We start from the raw sequence: 20,971 nt of genomic DNA on the forward strand, positions 1-20,971 counted from the left end.
ACCTAGTTTCTGTGCCTCATTCATGGCACCCACCTCCCTACACAGGACCCCCAGGCCCTGCAGGGTCCTTCCAAGGGTGCCACCGGACATCACCGAGGAAGGTGCCCCCTCCCACCCTGCCTCCTGTGCCCCCGGCAGGCAGGGCCCATCTTTTTCCCTCCAGCCAAGCTCGGACACCATCTGCCCATTCAGTGTCTGCTTTCGAGACACTGATTTCTCTTCTGATGCCTCTCCTCCTGACCTCTTTGTCCTTGGGGACATTGCTGGGTTTCTCTGCCCTTCCTGTCCCTTTACTGGGATTTGAGGAGAGTGCAGAGATAAGTGTGTGTGGGTTCGAGAGCTAGGCTCACCCGGAAACCCTCCAATGGCAGGGTGATGTCCAGGCTGGCCCAGCCTGGGGACTGTGATTGGGGGGGGCCTTCCTCCTCAGGGGGCTTTTAGGCAGGAAGGGAGCAGGAGGGGTCCCGGGGGGCCCTGTTCTCCTTGGCGGCCACTCGAAGTACAAAGGTGCATTCTTACCTAAGTCACAACTCCCTTGTTTACGGGGAGCCTGAGGCCCAGAGGACAGAGCTGTCCCCTGCATGTCACAGCTAGTCAGTGGCACCTGAAAAATGACAGGGTCGTGGACGTGGCCAGGGAGTAATGAGGTGTGGGCGTGGCCAGGGAGAAGTCCAATTCTGTGGGACCTGGTTGCCTTCCACTTTGGAGTATTTCCACTCACTGCTGCAAGATTTTGTTAATTCACTAAATGCGACTTATGCAATACAAAATGCATTGTAATTTTCCTTGCTTTCCTCCAAGAATACATCGAAACCGTAGCCTCATCCCTCTTTTGAATGCTAATTATGCGCTAGTGCTGTGCCCACCCATGCGTGTGTGTGCATGTGTGTGTGTGTCTGTGTGTGTGGAGGAAGAGAAAGGTTCTGGAAGAGGTGTAACTAGACCCCGAAGCGGCAGTCCAAGCCCCCCACTTCAGAAGGCTGGGGGATGGCAGTTCTCTATTGGGTCCTCGCTCTCGTGTTGTTCTTCCAAAGGCCCTGCCCTCCCTCAGCCCTGCCTGGCCCCCTTCTCTCTCACCCCACCCCACCCCACCCCATCCCAGGTTCTCCCACTTTCTGTCTGCCCTCCTGCCTTTGCCCACGGTGGTCTCTCCCAAAGCCCTCTTTCCTCTCTCCTTCCCTCCCTGGGTAACTGCCGCTCCTGCTTGAGTAAACTCCCAGGGCCTGCAGGGTCTGCACACAGGGAGGCAGGTCACCGCCACCTCTCAGGGGACCCATGTGCCCTTCCTCCTGGCACTGACCCCACACAACAGCAAGACCCACCCCGAGTCCTGAGCTCGGGAGAGCAGGGACCGCTGGGCGTGAACCCTTGCACTGAGCCTGGGCCAAGCCGGCCCTGTGCAAACCCTCGGGGAACCAGCGGAAGAAAATGAGGAGAAGGTGTAATTCATCACATTAATGCTGCACTTCCTCCGTCGGAGCCCGCCTTTCAGAGCATATTTAATTTCTCATCTGTTTTTTCAAAAATTAAAAGTGTTATTACAAAAATTTACTTGGGCCTCTGTTATTTCCTCTAGGTGGACTATTTGGGTATTTTAGCACAAAAATAACTCTTTCAGTGAGGGATAAACAGAGCCATTAGGTAAAATTAATTGGAGTAATTAAGAGCAAATTGTTTTCCTGGGAAAACCCCATTGTCAGAGCTGGTGCAGCGGGGCTGCGGGGAGCCGGCCGGGGCTTCCTGCCTTGGCTCTCCGCTTTGTTCCAAGGCTGCTGGTGGTTCTCACTGGTAGCTGCGGCTAGTGGCGGTGACACGTTAATTGAACCTCACTACTTCCAGGTGTGTGGCACACTCCGGGGTCGCCAGTGCAGGGGGGTGCCATGTGTGTTCAATTACCGCTGCGATACGAAGGAATGCAACCTGTCACACGTTCAAGTGTCAATTACCACCCCGGACCGGCTGCCCGCAAACCAAACCCATCAGCCCCTTCCCTGCGGAGCACGTGGTTGTTTGGGCTGGAAACGCTGCAAACCAAGTGTGCGTGAGCGGCCGTCTCTGGGAGGAAACCGGACTGGGAGGGGAAGGGCCCGAGGGTTGATAAATCCTTCTGGAAAATGCAGGAAATGTGCTGCCATTTGTCTCGAGATCGCGCCGTGGGGTGTGACCGGCCATGGGCGCGGCATCAGGAAGGCCCGCGGGCCGCAGAGCCCGGTTCCGGGACCCCGGCCGCTGCTGGGGGCCAGGGATGCGAGTTACTGTACGTGGCCAGCGGGCACCCTGTTCATGTTAAATGTTTGCACTTAGCCTTTATATGTATAAAGTGAAGAAATGTCCACTTTCCCGAAAGTTTTGGTTCTAACCTATTCATCTAAAATCATGATCGAAACATGCAATTGATTTATGGAAGAAAAGCTTTTTTAAAATATATTTTATTTATTTATTTTTAGAGAGAGGGGAGGGGAAGGGAAGGAGAAAGAGCCGGAGAGAAACATCAGTGCGTGGTTGCCTCTCGTGCGCCCCCTACTGGGGACCTGGCCTGCAACACAGGTATGTGCCCTGACTGGGAATTGAACCAGCAACCCTTTGCTTTACAGGCCCATGCTCAATCCACTGAGCTACACCAGCCAAGGCAAGAAAAAGCTTTTTAAAAACAAGGTTTCCGGCCTGGTCGCCTGTCATACCTGTAACTGAGCCTTTTCAAACCCTCTGGGCTCGTTCAGACGAATATGAGGCTGCGACACCCTGTGGCTGCCCCAGGAGTCCTTCTTCAGAGGAATTTTTCTTTCCTTCCTTCCTTTTTAAAGAAGGCATTTTTCTTAGAAGCCAGGAATGGTTGTTATAATTAGTATTTATTATACCGTCTTCCTTCCCCAAACTCTCAGTGATCAATCATGGCCGCCCGCCTCCAGCCCTGCCTGGCATGGGATAAATATTATCCCCCTTTCTCGCAGCACCAAAAGGGGATGAGCAGTCCCCTTCAAGGTCCCTACACATGATTCTGTATTGGAAACCACAGTCGCTGAAGTCCCGCTATTGCGTAGACAAGACGGCCGGCAGTGGCTCTGCTCCTTCGCTCTCCAGCTGGGGTTCTGTAGCCTTGTTCCCGGGGTTGACCTTGGCCTCCCTTTGCCAGTCAGCAGATGCTGGTTAAATACCTGTTTTTTAAGTGTGTTAATTGTAGGGATACGATTCTTTGGTTGACAGAAGACAGATTGAATTCCAAACCTCAAAACCCCACTGAACTCTTATTACTGGGAAAAGCCGTCGCTGTTGGTACAAGTTAATTTCCTGCCCATTTCTCTTCCTTTCCTCTCTTTCTGTGTCTCTGACTTTCCCAAGGCCTCTTGCCTGTGCAGTTGCCTTCTCCTCCAGAATGTGGACCTTGGCTGCTGAACATGTTGAACCGGGCGAGACTGCTGATATGCAGCCATTTTTTACTTCCATCCCAGGCAATTCCACGCAGTTCAGCTTAACAAAGGGCTGCTGCTAAGGCTCAGGGTTTCTGCAGCTGCGATCAGACCGTACTGCCTGGGACCTGGGAAGGATTCTGAAGACGGCCCGATGCTGCACAGCTAAGGCGGGTGCCCCTGTTTTTGTTTTTAAAGTTATGATCTCCTTGCCTCTGGACTGAACTGATGACTTGCTCAGGGAGCCCTCGGTTGGGACCTTTTAACAGGAGCTACCATCTTCTCCGTTTTTCTGGGACAGTGAGCAGGGCCTGGTCTAGAAGGAGCATAGACTTGGGACTTCCTCCAATGGGCACAAATAAGACTAGATCCCTGTTGTGAAGCAGCCTGCGTCAGAGAGAGAGAGAGGGGGCGAGCAGGTGGGCCCAGGGTGGCCCGTGTGCCTGTTCAACCCACAGTAGTCTGACCAGATTTTCATCATTACACAACAGTGACACTTTTCTGTGTGGCCACATCTGTAATAATTAATTAATTTTTATTTAATTATTTTTAAGGGGGGGAGAAAGAGAGGGAAACATCAATGTACATGAGAAAGATTGATTGGCTGCCTCTCACATGCCCCCATCCAGGGACCTGGCCTGCAACCCAGGCATGGGCCCTGACTGGGAATTGAACCACTGACCGTTCTGCCCTCAGCCCAGCACCCAATCCACTGAGCAACAACAGGCAGGGCAGTATTGATTTCTTTAAAATAGCACATAGCAAAGAAGAGACAGTGTTCTGATGCTCTGCCCTTGATTAAGTTTCCTTGCTGAGTTGGAGCAGCTAAATGTGACTCAGGCCCAGTCACAAAGCGGCTGGGCGCAGGGCTTTCTGGACTGTCCTGCGGGGGTCACGCAGAGTCCAGTGAGGTGAGCTGTCCTGGGGCCTGCTGGCCGCGTCCCCCCAGGGAGCAGGGAGAGAGAGAGCAAGCTCTCCGGTGAGTCTTCTTGGAAGGGCACTCACCCCATTTGCGGGGCTCCACCCTCATGACCTCCCGACCTCCCAGGGGGCCTGCCTCCAATCCCATCACCTCGGGGATGAGGACTTCAACATGGGGATGTTGTGAGGACACAGATATTCTGTCTACAGCATCACGTTAACCAGGCAGTTCAATGGCACCCACTGAGTGGACTTAATAACAATCCTGGCCTCTGTCTGTCACCTGGGCTCAATTCAGAAGCATTCTCCCTTTATTCTTTGGCTTGTGCATCTTTCAAGTGACCTGTCTGGGTCCAGGTCCTCTAGGAAGCAGAGCCTGAGGCAAGGGGACCAAAGTGAGGAGGATGGCAGGCAATGCAATGGGCCACCAAGACAGAACTAGCTGCTCCGCAGTGTGCACAGCAGGCCACCAAGACAGAACTAGCTGCTCTGCCCGCAGGGTGCTCTCCTGCTTCAGGGGTGTGGCTGTGCCTGCGACTAGTCCATTGGTGGAAAAAAGAGAGACATTCACCTCCCTGGCTTCCTCCAGGCTCCTGCCTCCTCCTGACCACCCTGTGGGGAGTTAACTGCCCTGGACAATCGATTGTCTTATCCAGCTTCTTCCCGGGCAGGCAGAAGTCAGCCCCACGCCCTGCGGTGTGCATTTCATCCTTCTCCGGTGAGTCCATAGTTGGCAGGAGGAGCTGGAACCCCGGGACACCGAGAGGACTGGGCCCCATGAAGTCAGTCCGCACCCCAAGGCTGAGGCTGCAGCCCAGGGTCCAGGAGGAAGGTGAGGCTGAGAGCATCTGAGGGACACATTAGGCGTGTCCAGTGCACGAGCCCGCTCACATGGTAATTAATAAATGTTATTAATGCCTCCACAGCTTCGGGCCTGCGAGGACCAGCCGGAGCAGGGACGTTAAGGACACAGGTCATCAGGGGGGTCCTGCAAGACGAGACACCTGAGGCTGCGGAGAGGCGCAGCGGGGCCCAGGCGAGGGGAAGGTATGTTTTCAGAAATGCCGGCGACATTCGCGTTTATGAACTCTCGTTAGCTTTATGCGTTTGGAGGCTCAGCAGTATCAGCGTGTTATTTGGCTCCAGTTCCATCACCGACGTGAGGGCCGTTCCAGATGTGACTTCCTCAGCAGCCGAGCCCAGAGATCTGCCAAGGACTTACCACAGCGGGGCTGTGGCCTTCATTTGGAACTCACCGTGGCCCTGGGGTGTGTTTACGACCCCACGTCATGGCAGAAGATACTGTGTTGAGGCAGCTCAGGTGATTCGCTCCAGGTCGTACAGCTTTCGGGGAACACGGCTGGGATTTCTCCTGAAGGTTTCTGACTCCCGGTTCATGGCATTTGCTTGGCTGCAGGGTCCAAGGCAGTGAGCACGGGGGCCGTGGCTGCCCCTTGCGAGGGTGCCGTGAGCAAGGCGCCTACGACTCGACACCTTCCGCAGGGAGCTCCAAGGGCTGACGAGCCCGCTGTCACCCACAGGTGACCTGGAGAATAAATGGTTTAATACCAGAAAGGACTCCGGTCTGCATGTGAGGTTTTTTTCTTTTTAACGATTTTTATTTATTTATTTATTTATTTTAGAGCCAGGGGAAGAAGAGAGAAAGAGAAACATCAGTATACGAGGAAACATCAATCAGCTGCCTCTCACATGCCCCCACCAGGGATTGAATCCAAAACCCAGTCATGTGCCCTGGCTGGGAATCGAACCAGTGACCTGCCAGTTTGCAGCCTGCTGAGCCACACCAGCCGGAGCACCTGACTTTTCTTTAGTAGATTCGCTGTCCCCCTGAGGCTGCATCTGAGTCAGTGTCCAATGGAACCGGCACATTGGGGTTGGGCCACCAGGTTTGCTTGGTGGAGGTGACAGAAGGTGAAGGCGAGTGTGGGGTGAAGGGCAGTACGGGGACGGGAAAACTTACTGGACCCCCAGAGCCGGGCAGGGACCAGCCTGGAGGTGGATGAGGCAGGACGCGCCGGGGGCGGCCATCTGTGAGGTCTGTTCCGTGACTGGGGAGGTCACCTGGGGGTGGAGAGCAGGGTCCGGCTGACAGGATTGCTAAGACCCCAAGAGCCTCTGCGGGGCAGAGGGGGGCACCTGCAAACCTGTGGCAAGGCTGAGTCCCAGGCAGGCAGAGAGGGGACGAGTGAGGGGTTCGGGGGATTCACAAGTAGTGTGAAGACCTCTTTTCGAAACGTCGTCCTGGCGTGGGTGCCTCCCAGCTTCACAGGCTGGAGGATGAGTCTGAATGTGGGTCAGAAGGCGCCGGACGGGAGGCCCTTGTCGAATCAGGAGGGAGATGCGCTTTGCAAAGAAGGTCTCTGTGCTGGCAGTTTGGGAAACCAACCCAATCCGAGGAGTCAAAGCACTTCACGCAAGCACGCACCCACGCCATTGCCTTTTTAAAGACCAGTTTGCCCAACCCTTGCCTGACCCAGATTTGTTTTGCCCTAAGAACGAGAGCAGAAGTTCTCACATCAACCACAGCACGGAGAGCAGGGGTTCCAGCCCAGGCCGTCCACGGGCGTTTGAATGTCGCTCCCGAATCCTCTGAGTCTCCTGGGGGCTTGGGCAGAAGAGGGGAATGGGACCGCGACGGGAGGTGGTTACCCCGCTTTATCCCCTGCCCGGGGCACGGCCCGCGTCCCAAACCCTGGATTCCGCTTGCACCCTGCTTCTCCTCTTTCTTCCTTCCCCAGAAGCTGCCGTGGACGCATCCCCATCACCCCGGGCTGGCTCGGGGTCAAGCCGGGGGTTGGAAAACCCTCCTTTCTGAGTCGCAGAGGCCTTTCCTTGGAGCCCCTCCCCCTCGGCAAATAAAACTGGGGCATGGAGATCATTACGCCTCACGTTATTAGGCAAAATTGGATTAATTAACCTCGTCTGGCCTCTCAGCTTGAGAGACAGAAAAAACGGGGTCAACTGCAAATGCAGCATTTTGAAAATGTCAGCCATGACTAGGTGATAAATATTTATAAATATATACGCCTCATATCAACAGGGTGGCCAGTGTATTTTTACATGTGAGTACACAAAGGCTCTCTGTTGTTAACACGCATTCAAAGCAGCGGCCTTGAAAGGGCCGTTATGGCTTGTGCTACGAATGTTTATTAAGAATAATATGCAAAACGGGGCTCCGGCTGAATGGGCCCATTGACGGGGTATCAGAGCGGCCAGGGCCGGGAGGGCGGATGGTCAGGAATGATAATAACGTTCCTATAACTGGCCCAGGCTGAGGCCCGATGCAGTGGTGGGATGTGTCACCGGCCCTGGCCACTCCCGGTTGCGGGTGTTTGTTTTGGAAACGTTGACTTAGGACTTGAGCTTGTCATTAAACCATGGCACTTAAGGCCAGAGTCACAGAGCCGTGTTCAGGATTTCCCCCCTCGAACCGAGTGCCAAGTCGAAACTGGAGTTTCAGATGTGTGCTCTCCGCTGCATCCTCCGTGCCCCCCCACACCCGGAGCAGGAGACACTTCCTGGGGGGGTTTTCCACATCGGTCCCTTCCCAGCCTCTCCCCTGCTTTTCTTAGTAGAGACTTTTCAGCTTCATTTCTTCTGGGCATCTCGGGATCTCCTCCTTGTCTCAGAGGACTTTTCATTCATTTATTCAACCAACATTTTTGAGTACCTGTTACCGAACAGGGGGTTGAGGGGGGTTGACCCCACGGCGGAACGGCCCCAAAAAAAAACATACGGCGCCGGAACTCTAAAAAAAAATGACCACCACAAAGCCCCCCCCCCCCCTAAAAAGAAAACGGCCCGCCCCCAACACACCTCCAAAGGGGGCTAAACTAGTTAAAGGTTATAGAATTTAAATAACCATTCCTCCAGTCTAAGCTCTCAATGGCTGGTCTCTTTTTTCCCGGGGGGGGGCTTTTTCCTCCCTACCTACCATGTGCCTGACATACCAAGTGCTGGGGCCACAGTGAGGGGTCAGTTAGACTTGGTTCCTACTAACTCTCCGGGGAAGAGACATAAAGAAAAAGAAAGCGAGGTTGACAAAAACAAGAATGACTTCAGAGAGGGATACGTCCTTCAAAGTCAAGCAGGTCCACATGGTTGGGGTCGGTCAGGGTGGGGGCGTGTCCAGGGGAGTGTTTCCGGAGGGGGAGTCCAGAAGTGTCTTTAGGATGACCAGTGGGTTGAGAGCTAATGGTGTGAAGGAGCCAGCCCCCCCCCCCCGCTGCCCAGTGGACGCCTGAGGCTGGAAGAAACTTCCAGGCAGAAAGAAGAATGAGGGCAGAGGGCCAATGAACTATGAACTTGGTGTGTTCAACGATCAGAGAGGTAGAGAGCTTAGAGTGGCAGGAGCCAGACAGCAAGGGGCCCGTGGCTGGGGTGCCAGGGAACCCCGCACCAGGTGTTAGTCTTGGGAAATGGGAAGTGGCTCCGGGAAGGCGGGCCCCTTCCAGCCTGGACTCACTCGCCTGCCATTACCAAGAGCACCTGGGGAGGCCAGGAGACGCTTTTCAGGCTGTTGATACACCCTCCCCCCCCCCCCCCCGTTGATTGGTTAACTTTAGGAACATCTGGGAGAACATCATGGTCCCAGACTTCTGGGTATTTCCGCCCACTCTGTATTTGAGTTTGAGCTTAACTCTGTCCTGCCATTTTTCATCGCAGAGCTTGACAGATCCCTCTCGATTTGATCCCAGTTCTCCTGGAGGGCCCCAGGGTGACTTGTGTCCCCTTAGACTCTCCTTGGCTCCCTTATCATTCAGCGTGGTTGAAAGAGAAAATTTAAAGACTCAACTCTGTTGATTATTCCAAGAATAGTTGACATCACGATCAATACATCCAGACAGAAGCTATTAACATTTTAATGAGTTGCTCAGTGATATTCCCGCAATGTGCCAATGAGTCATGGCCCCTTTGATTAAGGATATGCTGGGGGACAACTGTAAATACATGTAAGAAAGGCCCCAAATGGGGAGCTGTCACACATCAGTCCTGGGGAGAAGAGTGAGCATTCATGAATAAAGAAGCTCTCAAGGTGACCGTCCCTGGGATACGCAGTTTACTGAAAGAGAAGTTAACCTTTTCAGATGCCACTGGTCGCCACTACATGACAGGCTGAGATGTCTACCTTCATTGGTGGTCAGGTGCGTGTGTTGGGGGTGGAGCGGCCCTGCCGAGGATAAGGGGGAGCAGGAGAGTCCGCACATCTCCCTTCCACATTCAAACTCGGGAGAGCACCTCGAGGGCGGGAGGAAGCTTCGGAGGGGACAGCAAATCCAGAAAAGGGGGACGTTATTGGGAGAGGAGACTGGGCATCTCTGAGGAGAGGGGCAGGGAGAGGGGCCCGCAGACGGATGAGTATCCACATGGTTCCAGTCCGGCCTGCTGAGTGCTTTGTCATGGAGACCCTTTTGTGACCTCTCTGTCCCCCCTTTGAACTCCCTAGAATTCCCCGAGGTCTCTCTTGGTCCGACTGAGCTCCAGACTGCTGTCCTATGAAGCCCAACTTCCCCTGAGCAGGGTCGGATGGTGATGCTGGCCCATCCCTGGGACTTTGGTCCCTGGAGGGCAAACTTGATTCTGTGTTTGTGCCAAGGGGCAAAGAACCCCTCATTTGTAAACTCAGGGCAAGGGGGTATCACAGACCCAGCTTCCCTTGTGGCGAGATGGAGGGCCCGTGATTTGCTCTTGGGCTTGACTTGGGCTTGGGGGTAGGGGTGGGAGACTCGGGAGAGGACAGAGCATCAGTGATAGTAATCACTGTGTAAAACTCCTAAGGATGAGCCGTTTGATTCATGGACCAGAGCTTGTGAGACTGTGGGCTTCAGAAGCTTGAATCCAGGGCGGGGAAAAATTTGGCAAATGGGGTGCGGTAGGGTTGAGGCAGAACCGAGGAAAGCATCCAAAAACATGAATGCAGGGCTGTAGAGGTGGGAGGAGGGGGCAGTCGGGTGGAGGAGGGCTGAAGCTGGAGTCAGTGAACCAGACTGCTGTGTTTGCTCACCATGGAGCCTGTGGGTGCCAGGGAAATGCACGTCAGAGTGGACCCAGGGTCTTCCATCCAGCTGGCCGTTTCACTTTCACTTTTCTTTACTGGAAATGGGCTGACTTTGAAGTCTGAATGGCTGAGTACAACTCAGCACACCTGTCGACTAGCTGTGGCTTTACCTGTCTGCATCACAAGGGTTGGCCCTGGGAGCGTGTGACTGATGAGGCTGTTCCAGAATAATAATGCAAATCAAATGAGAGGATGCATATAAGACACTCACCGCAGTCTGCTGTGAGGTGGAAAAATGCCGTCTAGCGTGGCTGTCTGCGCAGGGCTGCTTCTTTCTCTAGCTGATGAGAGCGAACACAACTTATTACACACAGGAAAGGGAAGGACGGCTGCCCCGCAACAGCCGCTGGATGGTCACTCAGGCGGAGACCAACAGGGCTGGTGGGCAGGCGGCCTGGCCTCTGTGCCTCCGTGTCTGTGATAAGAGGTCATTGGTGCGTTTCTCTGTTATTCTGAATTTTGACAACGTTTTCTGTGTCTAAAATGGACATCCAGGGGGACTTCTGGCCAAGATGGTAGACACACTGTGCCTCCTCACACAACCAAAAGAAGGACAATAACAAATTAAAAAACAAAAACAACCAGAACTACCAGGAAATCAAACCGTATGGAAGTCCAACAACCAAAGAGTTAAAGAAGAAACATTCATCCAGACCAGTAGGAGGGGCAGAGGCAAGCAGCTGGGTGGAGAGGACACAGGACAAGGTGGAGGCTTGAGGACTGGGTAGGCAAGGAGGCAGCTCGTGGAGCAGGCGGTCCCACAGGTGCATGTGGATAAACCAGGAGGAACAACTGGGGAGCGAGACACACCGCGCAACCCAGGATTCCACTGTGGAGAAATAAAGCCTCAAACCTCTGACTGTAAAAAATCTATGGGGGTTGAGGCGGTGGGAGAAACTCCCAACCTCACAGGAGAGTTTGTTGGAGAGACCACAGGGTCTTAGAATGTACACAAACCCACCCACCCTGGAATGAGCACCAGAAGGGCCTGGTTTGCTTGTGGGTATCACTGCAAGTGACTGAAAGCTGGCCAAGAGCTGAGCAAGGGGCATTGTTCCCTCTCCAATCCCTCCGCCACAGACAGCGCCATAATCCAGCCACCTGGGTGGCCCCACCCTAGCGAATACCTAAGGCTCTGCCCCTTACTACATAAGGGCCAGGTGCACCAAGACAAAGAAATATGGCCGAAATGAAAGAACAGATCAAAGCTCCAGAAAAAATATAAGTGATGAAGAGATAGCCAACCTATCAGATGCACAGTTCAAAACACCGGTAATCTGGATGCTCACAGAAATGGTTGAGTATGGTCACAAAATAGAGAAAAAAGTGAAGGCTATGAAAAGTGAAATAAAGGAAAATGTACAGGGAACCAACAGTGAAGGGAAGGAAACTGGGACTCAAATCAACAGTTTGCACCAGAAAGAAGAAATAAATATTCTACCAGAACAGAATGAAGAAACAAGGATTCAAAAAAATGAAAAGAGCTTAGGAACCTCTGGGATGACTTTACATGTTTTAACATCTGAATCATAGGGGTGCCAGAAGGAGAAGAGAAAGAGCAAGAAATTGAAAACTTATTTGAAAACATAGTGAAGGAGAACTTCCCTAATCTGGCAAAGGAAAGAGACTTCTAGAAAGTCCAGGAAGCTCAGATAGTCCCAAAAAATTTAGATCCAAGGAAGCACACACCAAGGCACATCATAATTACATTTCTCAAGATGAAAGAGGAGAGAATTTTAAAAGCAGCAAGAGAAAAGAAGACAGTTACATACAAAAGAGTTCCCATCAGACTGTCAGCTGATTTCTCAATAGAAACCTTACAGTCAAGAAGGGGCTAGAAAAAAGTATTCCAAGTCATGAAGGACAAGGACCTACATCTAAGATGACTCTATCTAGCAAAGCTCTCATTTAGACTAGAAGGGCAGATAAAGTGCTTCACAGGTAAGGTCAAGTTAAAGGGGTTCATCATCACCAAGCCCTTATTACATGAAATGTTAAAGGGACTTATCTAAGAAAAATAAGATGATAAAAATATGGACAGTAAAATGGGAATAAATTCACAACTATCAACAACTAAACCTATAAAACTAAGCAAACAACGGGAAGAGGAACAGAATCCAGAAATGGAGATCATATGGAGGGTTATTAGTGGGGAGGGGGAGGGGAGAACGAGGGAAAAGGTACAAGGAATAAGAAGCATAAATGGCAGGTACAAAATAGACAGAGCGGATGTTAGAAATAGTATAGGAAATGGAGAAGCCAAAGAATTTATACGTCCAAGGGGGGTTGGGGGCCAAAATGCCAGTGGGAGGGGGCTGCAGGGCAGAGAGGGGATGAAGGGAAAAATAAATGGGACAACTGTAATAGCGTAATCAATAAAATATATTAAAATATAAAATGAAATAACAGGGACATCCGGTTTTGGCAACATGGTGGAGGGAGACGCTGTGGAACAGACCTGGGTACAAATGCAGCGGAAGCTGGATGAGGAAACCAGTTAGAAAGTCAGAGCTGGATGGACAGGAAGCCCCAGAAACTGGAGCAGAGGGGACTGGAGACCAGAAGGCAGGGAACCCTTGACACTGAAGTGGGTGCTTCGGGTCTGGAGTCTCACCTGACTTAGGTCTGCGCGCTCAGCCTTAACGGCCTCTTAAGGACAGGGGACCCGGAACTCCGACCTTCTTCTTGAAGTTGAGCCCCTCCAGGGGCAACATCCTCTTGTCAACCGGGGCTCAGAGCCAGGGATGCTGTTTTTCCGCCTAAGGATCCAGTTGACTGGGGCCGGTTATCCAGGAAAATGCTGACACTGTGTGTCCAAACCAGAGGCCACTTAGCCTGTGAATTTGCCTCAGTGGTGTTGTGGCTAGTTTTGAACCTGAGAATTTACATAAATTAGGTGTCTGGCTAGTTTTCACAGGAGCAAAAGTGAAGATGCTTAGCAGGCCGTCTCCACAAAGCAGGTAATAGAACCCACTCGGGACAATTCGTCTTCTGTGCACTCACAGCCCCGAGAGGACGCTAGAGGAACGCGGGGGCGGCTTCCTGGTGGGAGGATCTAGAAGGATGACTCACCACAGTCCACCCTGCAGGTATTCATGGATTTTCTTTCTTTCTTTTTTTTTCTTAAGGTTTTATTTCTTTATTTTTAGAGAGGGAAAGGGAGGGAGAGAGAGGGAGAGAAACCTCAGTGTGTGGTGGCCTCTTGAGCACCCCCTACTGGGGACCTGGCCTGCAATGCAGGTGTGTGCCCTAGACTGGGAACTGAACAGGAGACCTTTTGGTTCACAGGCTGGTGCTCAATCCACTGAGCTATACCAGCCAGGGCAGGATCTTCTTTCTGACCAAAAAGGATGAGAGTACCACAGAACTCTTTCAAGACACCACTTTGTCAGAGGTGCAGAAGTCCCTGCCAAAGGTGTCCCCATGTAGAGACATTTGTGGCTTTTGTCTCTGCAGCATTCTTTCTCCGTGCCTCCTGGGGGCAGCCATGCCCTTGTTCAGTTCTGGCGAGACTGCCTGTTACACACCTTACCCCACCTGGGCACAGTTACGGACACATGAAGCCTGCCCGTTCAGTCCCAGCACCTCACCTCCTGGCCACAAGGAGTGAGCCAGAGATGGGCATGTGATCCTGGAAAGGGTGGGCTCTCTGTCCCCCAGGTTCGCTGAGAAGGAATAGCACAGGGCTGGAGTTGCTGTGGCCATTCCTCACCCTCCACCTGCCCCCTCCCACCTGTCACGTGCGAAGAGCCCATCTGCTACAAAGACATTTATGGAGCAGTTACCAGGTGCCATATGCTGTTCTGAGTGCTTTACAAGAACGTGTCAATAATTCTCACATCAGTCTTATGAGATAGGTTATTACCCCATTTTATAGATGGAGGAACCGAGGCAGAGAGAGCTTGTCAATTGCCCTAAGGCCACATGGCTATAAATTGTGGAATCTAGACCCTGAAGTTTGGTTTCAGAGCCTTGTACTTTAACAGTGCACAAAGAGAAACAAGGCAGAGAGATGGATGGACAGATGGACAGAGGAGTACTTAGCCAGATCGACAGGTAGGAGGCCTGATGATAACAACGCGTAGGTCCCTATAATCCCTGAGGCCAGCTCTGCTCTAAGAATTCCCAGTGTTTGGTGCAGCTGAATCCCCTTGGCTGTGCAGCTGAGCTTGAGTGGCAGCAGGACTTGCTCGCTCTACTTTTGCGTGTCCCCCACACACTCCACTGCCCTCTAGTAATGACACCCCCGTTGCCTTCGAGACTCACCCCTGTCCCCCGCAGTTTCTCACAGAGCTGTCGACCTGGGTGCCTAACCCTCTCCTGGCAACGCGGAGGCAGCACAGGACCCAGACCTGGCCAGTCCGAGTCCCCTGGTCTCCCGCCACAGGGATTGGGTCAGGGATGGGCAGGCAACTGACGCTGGGTCCGCCAGTATCCCTGGGGAATTGTACCACATGGGGAACGGGAGGGACGATCCCTTTGCTGGACCTGCTCTGCCAGGAGCGTGGGCACTGAGGCTGGCGGACGCCTCTGGGCCACCTTCCCCACTGGCGTGTCCTGCACTCGCCCTGTGCTCAGTCTACGCCGCTGTCGGCTCAGCGGCTCCCTCTGTCACCGCCAGGACGGTGGCAGTCTGGGCTTAGGATGCAGAACGCTGCATTTAGCTAATTTTAGGCACTGTCCCTAGATTTTGGGACCTCTTAGTGGGGGCGGGTGCTTGGCTGACCCAGGTGTCTTATATACCAACCTGCCTGCAACCCCCACTGCCTTGCCAGAGACCTGCGCAGCCCCCAGGCCCTCTGCTCGGAAGGACCCTCACAGGGTTTGAAGCTCTTCTGTCGCCAGCTCGACCGAATTCTTAATCATTTTTGAACGAGGGTCCCTGCATTTTCATTCTGTGTATGAATGACATTGTGTACCCTCGCCCCCCCCCCCCCCGTCAGTTGTCTCCTGTCCCTCTGGGGGAACGGCCCCTCTTGGTTCTCCCTTCCTTTTTTGGGCTTGCCCACGCCCACTGACAAGGTGTTATCCATCCAAAAGGGAGGAGAGGACAGGGGAGGGAAAGAAAGCAAGAGCCCCGAATTCATCACAGACTGGGGGAGCCTGCTCTGGAACCCAACTCCGAGTGCGAGCAGTGAGCTTCTTTGGGGTGAGTTAGGGCAGCAGCCTGAGGGGCAGGACCTGTCATTTAGCTCCTCACCAGAATGTCACCAGCCCCAAGCCTGACTGGGGAGCGATGCCAGCCCCAGGGGACAGGCCTTGGGACTTGAGGCTCCTGGAGAAATGGCAGAAACAAAACCCGACTGACAAAAACAATTTCCAGCCAAGAGCTCACTTTTACGAATTGCAATTAAGCTGCCGCTGCCCTTCCAAAGCAACACGGCACCGAAGTCCATCTCTGCGTGACTTTATTTAATGTCTCATGACATTTGAGACCCGTATCATCCCTCCAGCGCTGAAACAAGAAATAGCACGTCGTCCAGCCCCTAATACGTACGTGGAAGTGAATGGGCAGAGTGTGACTCCCCAGGGAGGCTGCTGGGGTGGTCACATCCTATTAAAGGGACGTCAGACGTGTAATGGGGACACAGGCGCTGTGGGAACACCTGAAATATGAAACATTTTCTCTAAACACCCCCATTTCTGAGTTGGCAGCTTTTCTCCTCGAGAGGAGAGATACAAATGTTCTGGAGTTTTGCCCCTGTCCCCCCCTCAAGGCAACTATTATCAAGATTCTTAATGTGCAGCTCTCCTGCAGATAGGGAATTAGAAAAACTGGGCCCTACCACGGATGCCGCTCTCCTTTACAAAATATTAGTATAAAAATTCAGAAATGTGTCTTGTGGGTTGTTTCTGGAAAGGAGTTTTATCGGTGAGACAGTTCCATTGGTACAACTTGCAAGAGATACCCAGGGAAATGAGAAGGTTAAAATCATGGCTTCTTTTCGAACAATGAGGTTGCAGATACTAATTTGAGTGTGTTTTCAGGTGAAATGGGCAAATATGAAATTAACATTTTTAAAATGGAAAATCCAGCAGCACTTAATACATTCACGATGTAGTGCAACCACACCTCTGTCTAGTTCCAAAACATTTTCGTCACCCGCCCCAAAACACCGATGACACAGTCGCTTTCCATTCCTCTCTCCTTCCAGCCCCTGGAAACCACCAATTTCTTTTCTGCCTCTGTAGACTTGCTTATTCTGCATATTCCTATGAATGCAAACATACAATATGTGGTCTTTTGTGTCTGGCTTCTTCCACTCAGTGTGATATCATCAAGGCTCATCCACATTGTAGCAGGTGCCAGAGCAGCCTTCCTTTTCATGGCTGAATAATATTCCACTGTGTGCATCGGGCGTGTGTGGCTTCTTTTTAAAGAACGTGACTTTGACTCTGTAACCTTGGCCTTCTGGGGTCAGGAACTCTTTTTGCTCCCTTCTACCTACAGTCTGAAACCCCAGCCGGGCAGAGTAAGATGGGCACGTGACGTCTGCAGCACCTGAAGGGTGAGACAGAAACTGCTGAGGCCTCTGATGCGGGCATCTTGAACTTGGGGGTCATCGTCTCTATGAAAGGAGTTTTGGCCCCACCGAGTTAAGCAAACAGTAAGTAGAGGGATACATTTGGGGCTCAGATTCTGGCAGATGAGGGAAAGGCAATGCAGTTAGCGTTCTTGGGCACGCCCCTAAAATAAACTGTTCGGGGAACTCTCTCGCTGGTGTGGAATTACAGAAACAGACAGCTCCTGACTTCGAACTACTTGCCAGGCTGTTACTAAGCCTATTTCACTTTGACAATGAAGGATTTTACTCAACTCTTCAACGTCCTGCTCGACATTTCCTTCCTGACCCTCCTCCCTCCCCAGCTGCCTTCCCTCCTGTGGTCCCCAGCGGACCGTGGACAGCACTTCCTGTGCCCTGGAAAAGCTATCAGGTGACACCTGGGTGTGGGGCTGTGGACACCAACAGAGGCCAAAGGCTGACCCCCAGCCCCGTCCTCTCAGGTTTGGTGAAATGGTCTCCAAAGTCTGTTTAGTGTTTAAAAAAAAAAAAAACAAGAGGCATAAACGTGCGCCCGAGATGAAAACAGACGATTCTTGAGCGAAATGGGGTTTTAGAAATGGGGGTGTTTGTGTACGGGTTTGAAACATCGAAAGCAACACAGCACCGACTCTCGGGAGGAAAACACGGTTTTTCTCCCTAATGAAGTGTTCCAGACGGCTGCCGGGGGAGCAACGGCGGGGCTTGCTTCCCACGGCCCCTCCTGCGCACGTCCAGAGGAGCTGGCTCCTCAGCTGCTCTCTGCCCCTTGTTCTCTCTCACACACACACGCACACACACACACACACACACACACACACGCACGCACCTTAAAATCTCTACTGAGCCTGGTCACACTGCGCTGTGACCAGGACGCTAACTAAAAAATCCCATAAATGCAACCCCTGCCTGCGTCGTGTTAGGAAGACATATGTTCAGTTTTGCTCAACACCTAGTGCAGGTCCGGCGCATAGTAGGTGCTTAGTGAGGGCTGACAGACTATTGGACGCCCCTCCCCGCCTGGCGCATCAGTGTCTCCCTGGTTCTGGCAGGAACCTCGAGAGAAGGGTTGGGACAGCGAGGCTGGTGCACTGCTCAGGCCGGAGGGGGCGCCTTTTCACTGTGGTGTTAACCCGTCAAATTAATCATTTATTTACCTTTTGTTATGTATTTATTGCTCTCATTTTCCACCACTCCCCTCTGGCAGCCATCAGTTTGCTCTCTGTATCTGTGGGTCTGTTTTTGTTTTCTTTCCTTCACTCATTCATTTTGATTTCTTAGTTTGTATGGTAAAAGTAGAATAATTCTTTAGTTTACTGGTGGCCAACTCAGGGTGATAAGAAAAAAATGAAGATAATGTTTTTAAATATACAGAACAAGATTACATCTATTATCAGTGGATTGAGCAAGGCCTGTGAACTAGAGGATCGCGGTTCGATTCCCAGTCAGGGCACATGCCTGGGTTGCAAGCGGGTTCCCTGCAGGCCAGTTCCCTGCAGGGGATGCACTAGAGGCAACCATACATTGATGTTTCTCTCCCTCTCTCCTTCCCCTCTAAAGATAAATAAATAAAAAGTAAAAAAAAAAAAAGATTACATCTATCAATGAGTAACAATGATTTTCCATCAAAACTCAGTGTTAATTGTCTCTCTAATTTGGAGGGGAAAGTAGAAAGGACACCTGCACTAGTGTTCTCCGGAGAATCCAAACCAGTAGAGAAAGAGAGATCGGAGACAGGCAGGTAGATAAACGATAGACGATAGACAGACAGACAGACAGACAGGTAGACAGATGCCAGGCACCACTCGCATCCAATCTCATTTAATCCCCAACAGTCCCTGAAGTGGGTGACATTATCCTACTTCATCATTTAGGTGGGTAAACTGAGGCTTAACGACACTCTTTTGCCCAAGGTCAACCAACGTGAGGGTTAATTTTATGTGCCTACTTGATGTGCTTCATATATTTACTAACACACATCCTACTGGTTCTGATTCTCTGGGTCACTCCTGGCTTAGGACTTCATGGGCCTGGGTCCCGACTGGACGCCCTTTCCCCTCCACCACGTGTCCCCAGTAGGAGCCGGAAGCCTGGGGACGCTTGTCCAGGTGGAGCGATGTGGCCTGCTGGCTGTGGTTTGTGGGCCCTCGTCAGTCCTCAGGCAAGGCTCTGTCGCTGTCCACCTCTGGCAGGAGTGTCCCCTCCCGATAGCCCAGAGAGTCTGGGGGAGGGGAACAGACAGTCCCCAGGCCGGGGACCCGAGGCGTCTGCCTCCTCGCAGACATGGCAGCCAGTCTGCAAGGGGTGGAAAGAGCCTTGGGGTTGAGAATCTGGATCATTCCCAGGTTTTAGATCCTGTCTCTCCCAGCAATGGGGCCAGAGGATTTCAGCGAGGTGCACCCTGGAAACAGCAGGAAAATGAGCCTCTCGTGTCCTCTGACATCCTGCACTAGAGAAGCTGGACTCCAGAAGAAGGAGTTGGTCCATCCGCCCAACAAAGACAATGGTCTGAGTGCCCACCAGGGACCAGGCGGTAGGGTCACTGAGGGCACGGTGGGAGCAAGGCAGTGATGAAGCCAAGAGGCACCAGAAACCTGGCCGCAGAGAGAGGCTTCTGTATGGACTTAACGAAATGGTAGGGAGGACTGGGCCTTTGAGGGTGCTTTCTGGGACAGCCAGAGAATTCTTTTGTCCTTATGTATTTACCCACTAATCTGATGTTTGGCCATTAGAGATTAATTCCTTTGGCTATGAAAGACCTTTAAGACTTTGAGGCACCCAGGAAAGTCCTACTGTTCTCAGGGAAAGGTAGCACCATGAACCGTTCCTACTTTAGGGTTGCAGCTAGTGACTGCTGACGCCCCAGTCCTATGGAGGAGTACATACACAGCATGGACACTGAGACGGAAGGCAGGGAGAAGGCAGGCCCTGGGCTGGGTGCTCTGGGGGCCTCGTGGCCTGCACAGGCGCCGATCCCTTCTGTCCCCTCGTTCCTGGAGCCTGACTGCATTTGGCGACTCCCTCCCTAACCCTCCTATTGCCACATCTGTGCTGTGGTTCAGGTCTCCACGCTTTGGGGAACGTATCCAACTGCAGCTGAGGAGTAAAACTGCAGTTGTTCCATTCTCCTTGCAGACGATTGATTTAAGGGTGAACTTGGGACTCGGTTTTGGCCAAATGAGATGTATGCATAGGGGGAAAACCTGTCCCGGAGGTGGGGATATGGAAAGGCTCCTTTGCTTTTGAAGAGAGAGGGGGAGGAGACCACGCTTCCTCCCACACTGGGCATTGGTGCATCTGGGTGAGAAGCAGAACAGGGGATGAGACCCCACAGCCTGTGGCCATGGCCCGGCTGAGTCAGCAACCCTGGAGCTGCCTCACTGGCCCCCCTGGTTACATGAAGGATGCTTCTCCTCACTGTCTGAACCCTGTGGAATTTTGTTCTCATGCATTTATCTCTCAAACAAATGTTATTAAGCACCCACTGTGCGTCTGGAATTGCATCTATTCTAGCAGGGGAGACAGAATATTAAACAACAAACCTGATGAATAAGTAACAGAAATCATGGGTGTGACCAGAGTGGCCAGGGGAGGCCTTCTGGACAAGGTGACATTCAAGCCACTAATCCTCTCTGTGAAGGGGAATGAAATAATGCTGCAGTGCGTGACTTGAGCTCTTTCTAGCAAAGTTTGCTTCAGAAGAAGTGGTTCTCAGGTGCAGGCCATTTGTGTTCCCTCCCAGGGACACTGGGCATGTCTGGAGAATTTTAAAAACAGAAAATATTAACTGTGCTATTACACTTGCCCCAATTTCCCCCTATGCCCCCCTCTGTCCAGTACCCCCATTCCCTCTGGCAGTCACCACCTTAGTTCATGTCCATGGATCATGCATATAAGTTCTTTGGCTTCTCCATTTCCTGTACTGTTTTTAACCTCCCCTGTCTATTCTGTACCTAGCAATTATGCTTCTTATTCCCTGTACCTTTCCCCCTTCTCCCAGCTGATAACCCTCCAAATGATCT

General features: G+C 52.2%; 1 protein-coding gene across 2 annotated transcripts; it reads left to right on the forward strand.

Moving 5' to 3' along the window:
- Window positions 1-2,485: 2,485 nt before the first annotated feature.
- On the forward strand, window positions 2,486-5,837 carry LOC128626279 (uncharacterized). Of its 2 annotated transcripts, XM_053657924.1 has the most exons (4): window positions 2,486-2,547; window positions 5,000-5,160; window positions 5,255-5,375; window positions 5,475-5,837. In XM_053657924.1, exons 2-4 carry the CDS (start codon window positions 5,106-5,108, stop codon window positions 5,758-5,760), a joined length of 462 nt encoding a protein of 153 aa, XP_053513899.1. In that variant the 5' UTR covers window positions 2,486-2,547; window positions 5,000-5,105; the 3' UTR covers window positions 5,761-5,837. The 2 variants fall into 2 exon arrangements, with proteins under 2 accessions (XP_053513899.1, XP_053513898.1); XM_053657923.1 differs by lacking the exon at window positions 2,486-2,547 and having other exon boundaries at window positions 4,251-5,160.
- Window positions 5,838-20,971: the final 15,134 nt, after the last annotated feature.

Source organism: Artibeus jamaicensis, unplaced genomic scaffold, assembly GCF_021234435.1.
Source record: "Artibeus jamaicensis isolate MK-2021 breed Jamaican fruit bat unplaced genomic scaffold, CSHL_Jam_final scaffold_474, whole genome shotgun sequence".
NCBI classification, from domain to species: domain Eukaryota; kingdom Metazoa; phylum Chordata; class Mammalia; order Chiroptera; family Phyllostomidae; genus Artibeus; species Artibeus jamaicensis.

What these genes read in the sequence shown, in the direction of transcription:
- LOC128626279 (XM_053657923.1), top strand. Translation starts at nt 4,743, where the DNA reads ATGCAATGGGCCACCAAGACAGAACTAGCTGCTCCGCAGTGTGCACAG. An exon ending in GCCCAGGGTCCAGGAGGAAG is followed by an intron (nt 5,161 to 5,254) that starts GTGAGGCTGAGA and finishes ATGCCTCCACAG; the next exon opens with CTTCGGGCCTGCGAGGACCA. An exon ending in GGGGCCCAGGCGAGGGGAAG is followed by an intron (nt 5,376 to 5,474) that starts GTATGTTTTCAG and finishes ATTTGGCTCCAG; the next exon opens with TTCCATCACCGACGTGAGGG.